The following is a 14,305-nucleotide window of genomic DNA, read 5'->3' as shown; positions in this document are numbered from 1 at the left end:
CACCACACACACTCACACACACACACACACACACACACACACACACACACACACACACACACACACACACACACACACACACACACACACACACACACACACACACACACACACACACACACACACACACAATCCGTTGAGCTCTTGTGATTGTTGGACACGTCACACTGTCATTGTTCATTTGAGCTTAGATTCAGGCTTTACACACACACACACAAGCACACACATGTTGGATGTGACACATGACAATCAAACCACTCGAGCGTGATTCCAGCATCTCAAATGAGAGCCCTCTTGCTGAAACAAATGCAGGAAGATCACCTCCAATATGGCAGCAGTGACGCACTCTGTGACTGTGAAATGCCGACAACCATCTTTTGACTCTGAGACTCTCGCATGCACACTTCAAATAACGCAACGCCGTGGAAAGGGCTTCAGTCTGCCATTGATTTTCTATACCTACATGTTATTACGCATTGATTTCGAGCCAGGGAAACAGTGCACATGAGAGCCTGTCCATAGGGAGGACATTTATAAGTAAAGGTGATGGAGCTGGCCTGCACTAAATAATATCACAATATAAATTTTCAAATTGTGCCTTATTTTGAATGCTCGAAGTAAACATGAGCTACAGTAAGAGAAGTCGAGAAAACCACTAACATTTAAATAATCTAAAAATAATTAATATTAAGACACATTAGACTCGCCCTTGTAATAAGAAGCCAATATGAGTCCATGTCTGCTTGAATGTCTCCTTGACAAAACCCCTGGAAGACTGTAGGGGATGTTGGCAAGTTGCACACAAACATTGCCAAGCTTTGTGTGTGTGCGTGCGTGCGTGCGTGCGTGCGTGCGTGCGTGCGTGCGTGCGTGCGCTGGGGGTGTTGGCTGGAGGGAGCGATGGAGAGATCTGAGGCAAAGAGGGAGGATTAGTGTGATACCAAATGGAGGCAGGAGGTGGGAATGTAAAGATGTAAGGATGAGTAGGGAAGTTTGAATTAAATGCATGTGAAATCACTGAGTGAATTATAATGTTAATAATATGCAGCAAGAGCGGAACCAGAAAAAAAAAATCTGAAGCTGTGTCTAGGACTTAAAGAGCTGAGGGAGTACAGATCCCTTATGAGATCTTAATTGTTGCTTCTCAAGAGTCCAACCTGGCCCTTATTAACATGACACCTCACCTTCCTACCCTCTTTAAATCTTACTTGGTCACCTGCTGACTTCCCGCACAATTGAGCCCAGTACAGCACACACTTAACGTCTGTATTCAATCTTTGACCTCTGCGTGAACAAAAACTAACAAGAAACAGTACAAAAGGGATCATTTCCAAATAAAACAGGTCGTCTTTTAATTAGCACATGCAAGGAATGAGTCAGACATTGAAAGAGAGAGGCGAGACAGACCAATCTGTGGCTTCAATAATGGATGTATTCGGGAACTGGTGAACCATAGGGCGATACAAGACATGACAGTGCGTGTGCGCGCGTTTGTGTGTTCACGACGAATCTGTCAGTCTGGCTTCATGCAAAAAAAAAAAACTAAAACAAAACAAAAAAACTAGGGTGTGCGCGCTTTTGTGTCGGGATGTGTGTGCATATGTCCGTCAAAGCGCGTAAACGTACATTTGCGCGCGTCTGTCTGTCTGCCGAGCCGTGCGTGCGTACGTGTTCGTGTGCATATATGTGTGTCCACGAGCACCTTGTCTCCGTAGCCTCCTCTTCTTCAAGCCAAATATCCGGACTTTGGAGAAGATGTCAACCAGGTTGCCGTTGCACAGCCCCGGCTTCTTGCCGGGGCTCTTGCGTCGCCGGTGAGTGGTCGGTCGGTGGGCATGTTGCTCCCTCGCCTGCCGCTTCTGGCGGATCAAACCGCTGGCGATGGCCGCTGCCATGTCCCCGCCGAGACAGCCGACACAAAAGCAGAGCCGTCTCCACCCGCGTCTCCGATCTCGTTACTCGCCTGCTCCGGATCGGGGGCTCGGATCGCAGACGATACCGCACCCCGCAGTCGCGGCTCTGCCGGCTACAACGGCCCCATCACTTCAGAGTCCGAGCTATTCACGCCGCTGCGCGTCACGGCCACGGGCCATTGGTTTCAAACGCACAGCGGTTTACCTGTCCGTCACGTCCCGCTGCCCCGCCTGTCAGCAGCGCTCTATGAATGACACCTGCATGCGCTTCATCCAAGTGCTGTGCGGGTGCTCCTTTCCATGGCCGACACCCGAGGCGAACGCGACCCTCTGAAGGACACAATCAGAAGACCGCGCACCTTCACTACAAAACGTCCGTTTGTGTCTGCTGCCAGGGGCGCGAGGCGCGCGTGCAGGCGCGAGCCGCTCCAGGTGTGTAAAACGAACGTGAGTCACATACTGCCTCGCCGGAAATCGAGCGCTTTGGACTTTCAAAGTTAAACAAATATCCGCTTGGCAAGTGGATGATGTAGCGCCTCCACTTAAACGCACTTAAACGTCACATTGGTCCTTTTGTACAGTCTCCGGTACCTGTTGCTACTATACTAACTAGGGGTGTGAATTGCCTCGCACCTGGCGATTCAATTCGTATCACGATTCATAGGTCACAATTCGATTCTATACTGATTAATCCCGATACAAATCTATAAATTGATTACTGCGATTATTTTAACTCAAATTTAGAAAATACTAATCAGTAAACTTGTACATGTACACTGTAAAATTTGTATGAAAATGTATTTGTTTATCTGAAAATTCAGTCTTATAACTGAGCCACTGCATTTAACAAACAGGTTGCAGTCTGTTTCATGTTTGAACAGCACTGAAATAAAATATTAAGGCTTAATGTTCCATTAATATAACATTCTTCCATGCTTAATGTGTGAATCCCAGCCCTAAGTAAGACGTTTTGTTGAATATTTCCATAAAAAAATTATGTTTAAAAATCTATTCGGCCGCATATTGAATAGATTCGAGAATTGTGCGCTGTAATATCGCGATATATTGCCGAATCGATTTTTTCTAACACCCCTAATACTAACCAAATGATTAATTGGCCTGATGGTGTTAAAACGTACACAGCAGCACGAACAACGTGGTTAGTAGCTACATCCACCTCACAGTTCTGCGGTTGGAGGTTCAAATCCATGCAGGCTCTTGCCTTCCTGTGTGGAGATTGCATGATCTGTCTATGCTTGTGTGGGTAAGTAGGCTACTTCGGCATCCTCCCTTAGCCTATTCCAAAAAAACATGCTTCTTGGTCAATTGAAGACTCTAAATTGTCCTTAACTGTGAATGATTGATTGTCTATTTGTGCCCTGTGATTGGCTGTTGTCCAGTAAAAAGTGAACGCTGTCTCTTACCCAAAATCAGCTGGGAAAAGGTTCAACTATAAACTCAACTCTAAATAAAATGGATAACTTTACACAAGCGCAGCATGCATTTACTATGAACACACCTTGTAAATTCCAAACGGAGAAGCTGCCAACAGTTTTATTTTGAAAGCAACGAAACGGATGCTATAGTGATTGTCTAGCGACTGGTTGGAGACTGCTTGGCGCTTTGTGGTGTCACACTGTTGCTGAAGCCACGCGCCCAGCAAGGATGAAAACAGCTCGTCATCGTGAGTAAAGTCACCAGAAAACAAAATCCAACTGTATCATTTAAAATATATGCTATTCTTCTTTTCATTTTCTTTTTAACCACTGATATTTTAATGCATTTGCACAATAATCATGGTGTTTATTTGAAAGTTGTCTTGTTAGTTCCTTTTCCTACTAATTAAGATAAATTATATTATACAATTAAAACAATACATTTATTAATTAGAGCTTCTGATCAAAGTAAAAAAACAAACAGAATATTGGATGTTTTTAATAGATCATACCGACAGATTTCACTGTGGAGTTAATCTGCTAGGAAACTGGTTGAGGCCAACAACCATAAATGTTAACAAGACATTGTTAGAATTTTTTGCCATCTTGCAGTGAACTAAGGGACAATTCCGGACATCCAGGGCATTTCTGATATTTCCACAATGCAAATGCTTCCTCTATACGACGAAAACAAATGGCAATAGTATTGCTTTTGCCTGCGACTATCATACACACCAGGCAGATTGTTATAGTAGTCAATTGACATTTCATAACATTTTGAAATCAAAATAATCCTCACAAATCAAATTACAACCGGATCCAAAATCCAATGCCGTTCATTGAGCGGAGAGTATCATTTTACCGAGTTGACCGCCATTTTGACACTTGACATAAGCTCGGAATTGTCAATGGATTGCAGTGAGACACAACGATGCCACAGACAGACCACACTTCGCAAGTTTATCACCAACGACTACATTCGCTAAATCCTTCTCCTTCGGGTAGGCTTATCCATAGCAGAAAAATGGCAGCACAACCTATGTAATCTATAGTGATTAGGCCTACTAGACCTACGATTATATATATATATATATATATTGAAATGTACGTTGATGTGATAGAACAGGTATTCTTTTTTTGGTGTAATTCATTGAAATGAATAGTGTTTTTTTTAAATTAATGAACACTGCAAAATCGAACATTTCTACACACTGTACCTTTGAACCTGTTTAATAGGCTATATACGATTGCCAATCAGACTGTGACATCAAACTAAAAAATGGCCAATCGGGAAGTAAGCTAATGCTTCCACTGTTACACAAATAGAGGAACAATTATTCGTGATGAGTGTTTGTATTTGTATACTGTGTCTCACAAAATGACAAAGAGAAGAGTTTGACACTGCAGTGTCATAAGCTAACAGTTAGGCTAGCTTTTTCCTCATTCTTCTTCTGGTGCCATGAGGTACCATGCTGCCTTCCACCGGTCAGTCTTGGTACTACGACAGACGTCTGGTTTAGAGAAGATTTTTGAATGTGGGTGTACAGTATAATGTGTTGTTTTGGTCATTGCTAGTATAGGGAGCCTCACACTTTAAAATGTGGCTAAGGTGTTAAAAATCACTTGTATAATACCATGCTTAAAATATATATATATATTAAATGGAATTCCGAAATTATACTTAAAATGTTTCATTTTATTGTAACTAGAAATACATGATCGTAGATGACCACAATCTATACCACCAGACATCCTCTAATTGTTTGACACTGTACATATACGCATAAAGGTAGTTAAAATGCCCAAAACAATCATAATTATGACCACGTCTTAAATTAAACTGCTGTAATTTGAAAGGTATCTCTCAATGTGCACGTTTGCTCATATTTTTTCAACTTCGCTATAATGTACCCAAATAAGTATTCTCCACTTGGCTGTCATCAAATGCGGCTGGTGACAGTCGCCTGGAAGAAGTTTTAAAATGCAGACGAAGAGCTGCCTTTATACCCCTTCAAACAGCCTAAGCTTGTACAGGACGCAACTGGACTCAGCTCATATTTCTTCACATGTGACAGTTATGGTTAGGTCATAACTTTCTCCCAATAATAATGGCAACAGGTCAAACTTCTACCTGTTTTCTTGCTGGCTGGCTGGTCGCGTGGCGAAAACGCTTCAGCACCATGGACAGCCAGCAACACAAAAATCACAATTACTTTGAAGGCCACTTGAGAGCGCCAGAGTACACGCAAGCGCGGTGGCCTGGCAACAGGAGTTGACGGCTGGACTGCAAACCGGTGTTCTGTATTGCTTTCATAACTCATCAAGTCACATTAACATTTTGACTGGAAATGTTACATTGATATATGCTGAATTCCCTGATGACATTAAGGTTCATTGGATAACAACAATGCAATGGCATCTCCTCATTTTGTTTTTCCACTTTCCCAACGTAGCCTTCTCATATTCTATTTGATCGGTTTAATGAAGCAACATGTGAACCTTTGCTTATAATATGCAAATATATACTGCAATGTATGTGTGCACTTCATTTATGTAACACACCAAGTCAAATAGTAAAATAAAGCAAGGCTTACATACATTAAAAATCCTACCTTCTGCTGCTTTTTATAGCCCAGCAGTTAACACCAAAATAAAATTCTGCTCACTGATTCCTCTTTCATGATCCATGCCTCATGCAATAAACACTTGCACAAATAAAACATTATAAAACACATACACACACTCATTCATTATGAACAACAATGCTCCAATTTTCCATTCAAATTGCAGAGGACAAATCCATTCACACACTAGTCTTCTCATCATCCTCTCCGGCTACACAGGTAAAGTGGCGCCCCCTATCGACCACCATTCAGAATGCTGCACTTTTTTCTAGGTCTATAAAGATCAGATAGGTTTACACTTACTCGTTTTATTTCATCTTGGTCATGACTCAAAGTGTCATTTTGCAAGAATATTGCTGTACAATCTAATAATATTTGGTTTGTGCTATTACCTGTCAAATGTGGCATGCCCATTGTTAAAGCTGACACCACTGACCACTGTAGCAAGGCCTGTGCTCACCTGGAGATACCAGAGGCCCAAAAATAAGAGTAATTGAAACCGCAAAATAAGATGTTTGCAAAAAGTAGCGTTGATTTGACAAATTTTAATTTACAGTACATTGAAAAGGACAAAAGTCAGAACATTTAATTGAGATTAATAGATTACAATAAAAATATTGCAAACTTTTAGATGAGTGGGATAAATAGCCTATAGCTAACAATGGATAAAATCAATTTACTTATCACTTGACATCTCATATGATAAGGTAGCTTGCGGTGTAGGTTGCATAGAACAACAGTGACAAACTCTTGTTAAAAGTTTAACATGCGCAGTCAGTTGTTGTAAAATTCAAAAGATTTTGGTAGGGCATTGAATTCTAGCGCCTATGACCCATTTGACAATTCCGAACGGCCGGCATTTCTGATATTTGATATATATATAAATGCGACAAATGGCGGATTGTATTGCTTTGCTTTTATTATTATTATTATCTTTGAGGACATTGAAATGCCTAGCCTCATTCCTCCAAAATATTTATACCTGTATTTGTGGCAAGACAAAAACATGTTCAAATGCAAAAAGCTGGGATTTTACATGTGTAAAGTTAGATTACAAAGCCAGAAACTGATACCGGGCAAAAACACACGTTATGAATTGTTTGGATCCATATGAAACTCCAAATACAGAGTGGAACAGGCAACTGCCTCATTTGTGTGACTATCCTGCTTTATTAAATCTATTACAATCATCTGTCAGTTTAAGTTATCCTACCAATATTTACCACCAAACATATTGTGTACCATCATTAAGGTATCAATTTTAGAAAATGCTCCTATTTTCTGAGCTAGCAAAAGTCCTTAAACCCATCTAGGGGATTATTATCTAACAAGTGAAGTGTCTCAACACTTTTACTGTAATTGGCAATAACATTCAACATTTAATACAGTTTATTTTTCCAACCAGTTGTATACTCACATATTATGATGAAAATTGCCACTCATGTGACTCCCCACTTCATCATAGTTTTGATGTTATAAAAAACAAACAAATATTGAATCAAAAAGATAACAACAATTATGATTATTACGAATTTCCCATTAAGTTACATTGATTTCTGGACAAGATAATTTAGGACGATTCATGACATACTGTAAACTTAAAAAAAATCCTCAATTCTTAACCAATTCCACAAACTCAGGGTCATTTTGTTCATATCATAATTTCAATTCAATGACATGCTTTATTTGGCTATACAGTATAGGTGGTCAGATTTTTTTCTTGTAACACACTGTACCTATACACACAAGTTACATCAATTGTTATGATCTCAGGTTTTGAACAGGTGTAATATAAGTTTGGCCACCAAATGCAGGACCGATGGTCCAAGGAAAGCTTAGTTTGTGTGAATACTCAAAAACTTGGAAAATTAAAACACATGATCGCGATGACGTACGTAGCCTGTTTGTAAACAGCCACCCTCGTTCATTTGAATGTGAGTTTGTTGACGTAATGGGCAAGAAAAATGTCTTCTATCGGCAAATGTTGTGCTAATACTGATCTGCTTAATTTCATGTCCTTCCTTGGCGGGGTGGTGTCACCTAAATGTAAAGGGCTACGCACAACAAAATGTAACAAAAAGTTGGCTGGATATTTACCTTCTAGGTTAGGGACCGTCCACAAATTAAATTTCCAGAGTGACCAATGTAAAATAGTAACCTGAGTCCTACATAAGTCGCTCTAGAATATGTAATTTGTGGACGGTCCCTAACTTCTACTCGCTATATTGGGGCGGGTGATATTGGCCATATCGGCCACAGTTTCATCTTCTCTTTTGTCTGTTCCGCTGTGGCTGTACTGCTTTTGAAGAAGTGCTTCTTTGGTTTCGCGCGTAATTCCCACTTTTATGTCCGGTGTGAGACGCAATAATTCCTCGTGAGTGTCTTTGTTGCCATTCGAATCCATGTGATATGCAGCACGCAATAAATCACAATGATCACGAGACTTTCTAAAATTACTATACCTATGCAAAAATGTCCCTAAAAAGTACTTTAGAATCATAATCGCTCAACAAAAATAGAGTTTAAATTAACCATTCCACAGAATCGCTTCTTAGCTATTAAAAAATTATGTAATGTGTTAATATAAATTAGAAATTAATTGGTGTGGAGAAATGCTTTTCCACACAAACCAGCATGTCTGCCAAATTCCCAAATATGCTAAACAAAACTCACACTGGCATGAAAATCAAAACAAAATAGAGCCCCAAGTTGTCAAAATGGTTAATGTCTATATATAATTGAGTAAAAATTGTTTTTACTTGAGTATATTTCAGTCTGTAGGCCTATGTTTTTTTTTTGTTGGAGTTGGTTGAATCTGTCTTTTTTTTTGTACCTTAGTCTTTTTTCTTATCTTTATTTATTTATTTATTTATTTATTTATTTATTTATTTACAAAAGTATCGGTACTTCTACATAAATGTATAGTGCGAGTACCTTTCCACCTCTGGTAGCGTACATACTGCAGTGTACAATATTGTTTATAGCAAGGACGACTTTCTCACACTGTCTTATTGATTTTTAAATCAATGTGGCATTCTATTCTTTGCATGGCCAGTCACAGACTACAAACTGTGGTTATCAAAGTAGAACTGCATGAAACAAAAGGAAAAAATAATCTGAGCCAAGCAACTCAGCCAGAGAGGGCGTGATGCTGAAATCAAGCGGGGAGGGGTGGGGGTATGGGGGGAGGCAGACAGGGAGGAGACAGCTGTGCATGGGTGTTCCCCACACGGAGTGTGAGGATAGCCACTGTGAAGTGAGCAGGATGAGTCATAATTCACACTCAGACACCCGCCCACACGCGCAGCTTCACAGGAGGCACGGGGGAAGTCCACTGTTACCAGGGTATCCAGTGATCAGTGACGCAGGTGGCTCTCTGAGTAGGGAAGATAGCGCTTGCTGAATGCTGAGAAGATGAACGCACACGCCAAACTAATGCGTCGCACACCACATAAACTCATTGAATAGTCTGTTTTCTCCCCCGCACGTCTCCTCTCGGATGTCTTTCACCGCCCTTGTTTCCTTTCCTTCTGCCCTGGCTTCATCTCCTTTCCCTGTTTTGCATCCTGCTCCATTGCCTCCTCTCACCTCACAACATCATCAGCCCAGTAGAGGAGAGTAGAAAGGAAACAGACAGACTCAATTATTAATCCCATCGTTTTTTCTTCTGTTTGTTCTTGGCAGTTTCCTTGTCTCCTCCCTTCATTCTTTTTGCTTTTTTAGATGCATGCGTTTCTCACAAAGTCCGGATAAAAACTCTACTACCAAGCAGAAATGGGATTAAATCACACATGTGAAAGTCTCAAACAAATCCCAAGTCATTCCATCTTGGCAAGTCAAGTCACTGGTTATTATAAAGTCAAGTCCTGTGATAAATCAAATTAAGTCCCAATTCAAGCTACCATAATAAGTATTATCATTGTCACAAGTCTTATTGGCAGTATTTCGTTCATACAGTCATGAAAAGCCTGGAAAAATTCTGTAAATTAAAAATACATTTTCCAGGTCTTCAAGTGTGGCTTCATTTTGTCAGCTCCGTACAACACTTCCCATAAGATTATATCATGCCAAGGAGTCTGCAGGACTATAGCTATATTATATTATAATGCTGCATTCGAGCAAAGTTCCAGGAAGTGTGCGCCCCTTGAACTCGGAGAGCCAAGTTGTGATATTGAAAAAAGAAAAGAAAAAATAACCAACTTCACCGACCGGCTTCAATCTGACGTCACTCGACAATGGTGACCCACATTGAGAGACAGACCGAAAATGGCAAAACATAATTTACAAGATTTTAAGCAGATATTTATGTATCATTATATCAATAGAGTAACACAACATGATTTATTGTTATTGTTATTATTTATATGTTAACCGGAACAATTTATCAGAATCAACCATCCTTGTTTACATTTGCCTCGAACACTTTGTGGTCAGAATTGGGACAATCTGAGTGAGAAAAATCTGACTTCCCAAGACTTTGAATGGAACATAACATAATTTAACACCTCTGGACTCATTGTGTAGACGAGACAAAGACCTGCAGCCCAGTATTGCACTGGTCAGAATCAGGTGATTCAAATGAAAAAGTACATCTTAAGACAACATTCGGGTAGCTATCAAGTTAAACTGCAACTATAACGCTGAATCCACTAAAATGCAAATAAGCAGTTAACATTAGCAATATGTATACCAGGTGAGTGTGTGTGCAATAGACACTCTATGTCCACCATGCTCACATACACTGCTTGATATGAATTAATACTGGGTAAAATTAGCCCTGAGATAAAGTCATAGTAAAGTGCATCTGTAAGTAAAACGTTTATGGTATTTAAGGAAAAGTTCAGACTAGAGGTGAAATTATGAATTAATTGACAACTAATGAGTTAGGTAGCTCAGCCTGCCAATGTAACATGACCAAACTTAGAAAAGATGTTTGCCGTGATTGGTCATTACCTGAGCCCTAACTCTGAGCAACTCTGACGTCATTTTCAGTCAACAGTTAGTGGCAAAATGGCCGCCCTTCTGCAGTGTTCAAAACTTTGCTGCTTAATTCATATTCCACAAACACAATATTAATCACAATGCCATATTTAGACTAGTGGGGGCACATAGAATATATTGTTGTAAAGAACATTGTTGACTTGACTTCCTGTTTAAACTCACAAGAGAATATTCTCATAAATGTTTTTTATATACAGCCACCATGTTCTATTTAGTTTCTTGTTCATTTTAATGTCTGGTGCCACTAAAAGTGAATAACTGACACAAAAGAAAACCTAAAAGCACTGTTTTTGGCATTACAACACCATAGAAATGTATGTAAGTTATTTTGGTTATTATCAAGACAACCTTTGGAAAATGTCTCAGTAAGATCTTTAATTAAATTCTTATGAGCTGCTTGTTGTCATGAAACAAACAAATACCTTTAGTTGCACTTTTGCTAAGCATTTAAAATGAATAGGAAACTGAAGAAACAAGTGTGGTCCTTATTTTTCCCCAAGGCTGTATACACTACTGTATATTTTAATTAAAAAAAACAGCTAGGAAACAAAAGCAGCATGTTAATGATTTTTCAGGATTTCCAGCGGCCACGAACAGATCCCCCCCCCCCCCCCCCCCCTACACTGAGCAGCAGCAGAATCACATCCCCACATTTCCAACTATAAAAAGAGCATTCATTACTAAACTGACCTTGATGTCATATCTTAGGGAAGGACGTGCAATTGGTTGAAAATAAGTGAGAGATGAGAACAAATACTTATTTTGCCTGAAAGTAATTTGAATGAACATTTATGCCAAATAAACTAGGGATGCACGATAATGCTATTTTTAACCGATATCGATAAACCAATAATTTAGACAGTGTCGAATCCGATGTCGATAACCGGTAAGTAAGTTGGTAATTGTTTGCAAAATTAACTTGAACAGTACAAATATACTTTTGAGTCCTACTATAAGTCTAACATGTACAAATACATTGAAACATTGTGTAAAGCACCAAGAAGCTGAATTTTATTGATATCTCTGCGTCAAAGACAACCAGTAACTCATTTTGAGTTGGCCAAAACAAAACAGTGATGTTTTAAAAACGCAACAAAAAACTGCGAAGGTAAGATTTTGGGGAGACACAAAAAAGCCGACACTGGCGACTGTCATGTCGCAATGAGGCATCTTCTGTGAACACGAGGTTACGCACATTATGATGTCACAAATATGCAACACTACCATAAGCAGGTCTGGACTGGCCATCTGGCATACAGGACAGATGCCCGGTGGGCCGGCGTTTTTGGGGGCTGATGCAGTGCTTTTTAATTTATTATTTTCCTCCATTTTAGCCCAAGAGACTGGCCCACAATTTGGAGGGACTAGCCCATTAATCTATTTTGAACATAGACAACAAACTGAGTCAACATCAGTCAATATCAGTGGCAGAACAATGAGTTAGACAGGTATAGTCAGGAGTCGGGCTGGGCCAGGCCGTTGGGCACAAGTCAAAATGCCAGGGCCGATTTTTTTGTGCCAGTCCAGCCCTGACCATAGGAGAGGGGAGGGGTTAAGGAGTTAGGCACAACTTGAGCCACAACCACAACAGATGGACCAACATGGCATGTCTATTATTATCGGCGGATTTCTTTATTATCTGGTTTATTAGTATGACCTCAAATTGGTCGATAGTGATTGGCCACCGATATTATCGTGCAGCCCTAAAATAAACAATTTGAAATAGCCACTCATTTGGAAAATTGCTATCTATCTGCCAAACTCAACACTGCACATTCAAGAAGGGCAGGATACATACAAATATGAGAAATAAATAGTCAACATTGCTGTTGGAAATAAATGAAAACTGCAAAAAGTAAAATATGTCAATATACTGCGAGTGCCGCAACAAAGTATGCATAAAAAAACAAGTTTTTGTTATGTTGAGGGTTAAGTACAAAAAGTCAACAATTAACACCTCAAAACAGAGCTCATGATACAATTCAGCAACAATTAAAGAGAAGGTAAGAAAAGAACAGGACCCTCCTGAAATCAGGTAAAAGGGTTAAAACTGGAAAAGTCACGGCTTACAGTTCAAACTTGCTATGCTACATTGAAAATGGTGTACAAACTTATTTTGGGAAAGCACAATGAGTTCTAATGAGAAACATGCAGAATAAGTGCTCCAGATTTTTCTCAGAAAAATTTATCAGCGAGGGAGACGGTGAGAGTGGATCAGATCACTCGACACCGCACTGCTACATGCACAGAGCAAACTGGTCCGTCCCTTCATGCCGTGTCAGAGGGAAGAGGCACTCGAAAGCATTCAAAGCCCCAAGTTGGATGTCCTTTTCAACAGCAATCTTTTTTTTTTTTTGTGCAATAGCCCATTAACCGCAAAAACTATCCAGCAATTCAGTCACTGACTAAACCACTTATCCTATCATAGTCAGGATCAGGCTTGGGGAGCAACGGAATACATGTACTGCCGTTACGTAATCAGATTGCAAAAAAAATTATAACTGTATTCCATTACAGTTACAGGAAAAAACATGTAATCAGATTACAGGTACATTTATTAAAAATGGGGATTACTTCGAGGGATTACAATTTCTACGATGAGAATGCGAAAGAGAGCAAGAGAGAGAGAGAGAGAGAGAGAGAGAGAGAGAGAGAGAGAGAAAGAGCGAGAAGGACAGAGCGAGAGAGAGAGAAGGACAGAGCAAGAGAGTGCGCGTGCACGCCCGCGCGAATGGGACCGCTGCTACATGTCGGGGAGGTGGGAGCTAATAAACTGACTAGTCGTGTCCTCCACACGCGGGCAGTTTGAAAAAGCTTCACAAACGGGAGGAGGAAATGGCGACCGGTATTCACTGGAATTTCTTCGGAGCGAAAGTTTGAGCTGAGAGTCCAGTAGCATGCTACGCGCTGTAGCTTCTTGCTAGCTAGCCCGCTAGCCTACAACCATAATGTGAGTTACACCTTCCAAATAAATCTTCCTCCCACCAATTCACTATTCAAACATCATACACAACATAAACACGGCTAAACTTACCTGGCTCCGTTTGATTTAAAGCAGCTCGTATGCGCCTCTCTGCAACTTTTAAAATGAACTCAAAGTCCATGGCCAACACAAACACAGCGACTGACCACAGCATGCTTTTAAAGGGTCTTCAAGTCCCTATCAAGGCCTCACACAAACATGCAATGATGTCACACAGGGCTGTCATCAGGCAAATGGTGAACAAAGCCCGAGTTCAAGTGAGAGTGAGTGACACTCCGGACAAACAAAGCCGCCTGCCCACACCTCAATAAAACACTTTTCTCTCAGCAAAAGTGTTTAATAATCAAT

The 14,305-nt window shown here is 40.3% G+C and overlaps 1 protein-coding gene across 3 annotated transcripts in view; it reads right to left on the bottom strand.

Annotated features, from left to right (window-relative positions):
* LOC147178244 (fibroblast growth factor 14-like) overlaps positions 1-14,305 on the bottom strand; it is a 55,671-nt gene that overhangs the window by 28,497 nt on the left and 12,869 nt on the right. The window contains exons 1-2 of one of the 3 annotated variants that reach the window (XM_086068246.1): positions 14,009-14,109; positions 1,703-2,243 (exon numbers count right to left, since the gene is read on the bottom strand). The exons of 1 other annotated variant lie outside the window; for it this stretch is intronic. In XM_086068246.1, coding sequence (XP_085924372.1) covers positions 1,703-1,895 — 193 coding nt within the window. In that variant the 5' untranslated portion in view covers positions 1,896-2,243; positions 14,009-14,109. Of the gene's footprint in view, positions 1-1,702; positions 2,309-14,008; positions 14,110-14,305 lie in introns of those variants that run through there. One more of the 3 variants, XM_086068247.1, reaches the window with a different exon arrangement.

Source organism: Leptonotus elevatus, chromosome 2, assembly GCF_054856555.1.
Source record: "Leptonotus elevatus isolate MCC_2025b chromosome 2, RoL_Lele_1.0, whole genome shotgun sequence".
NCBI lineage: Eukaryota > Metazoa > Chordata > Actinopteri > Syngnathiformes > Syngnathidae > Leptonotus > Leptonotus elevatus.
Note: the sequence above shows the minus strand (reverse complement) of the source record. Positions and strands in the feature narration are given on the sequence as shown.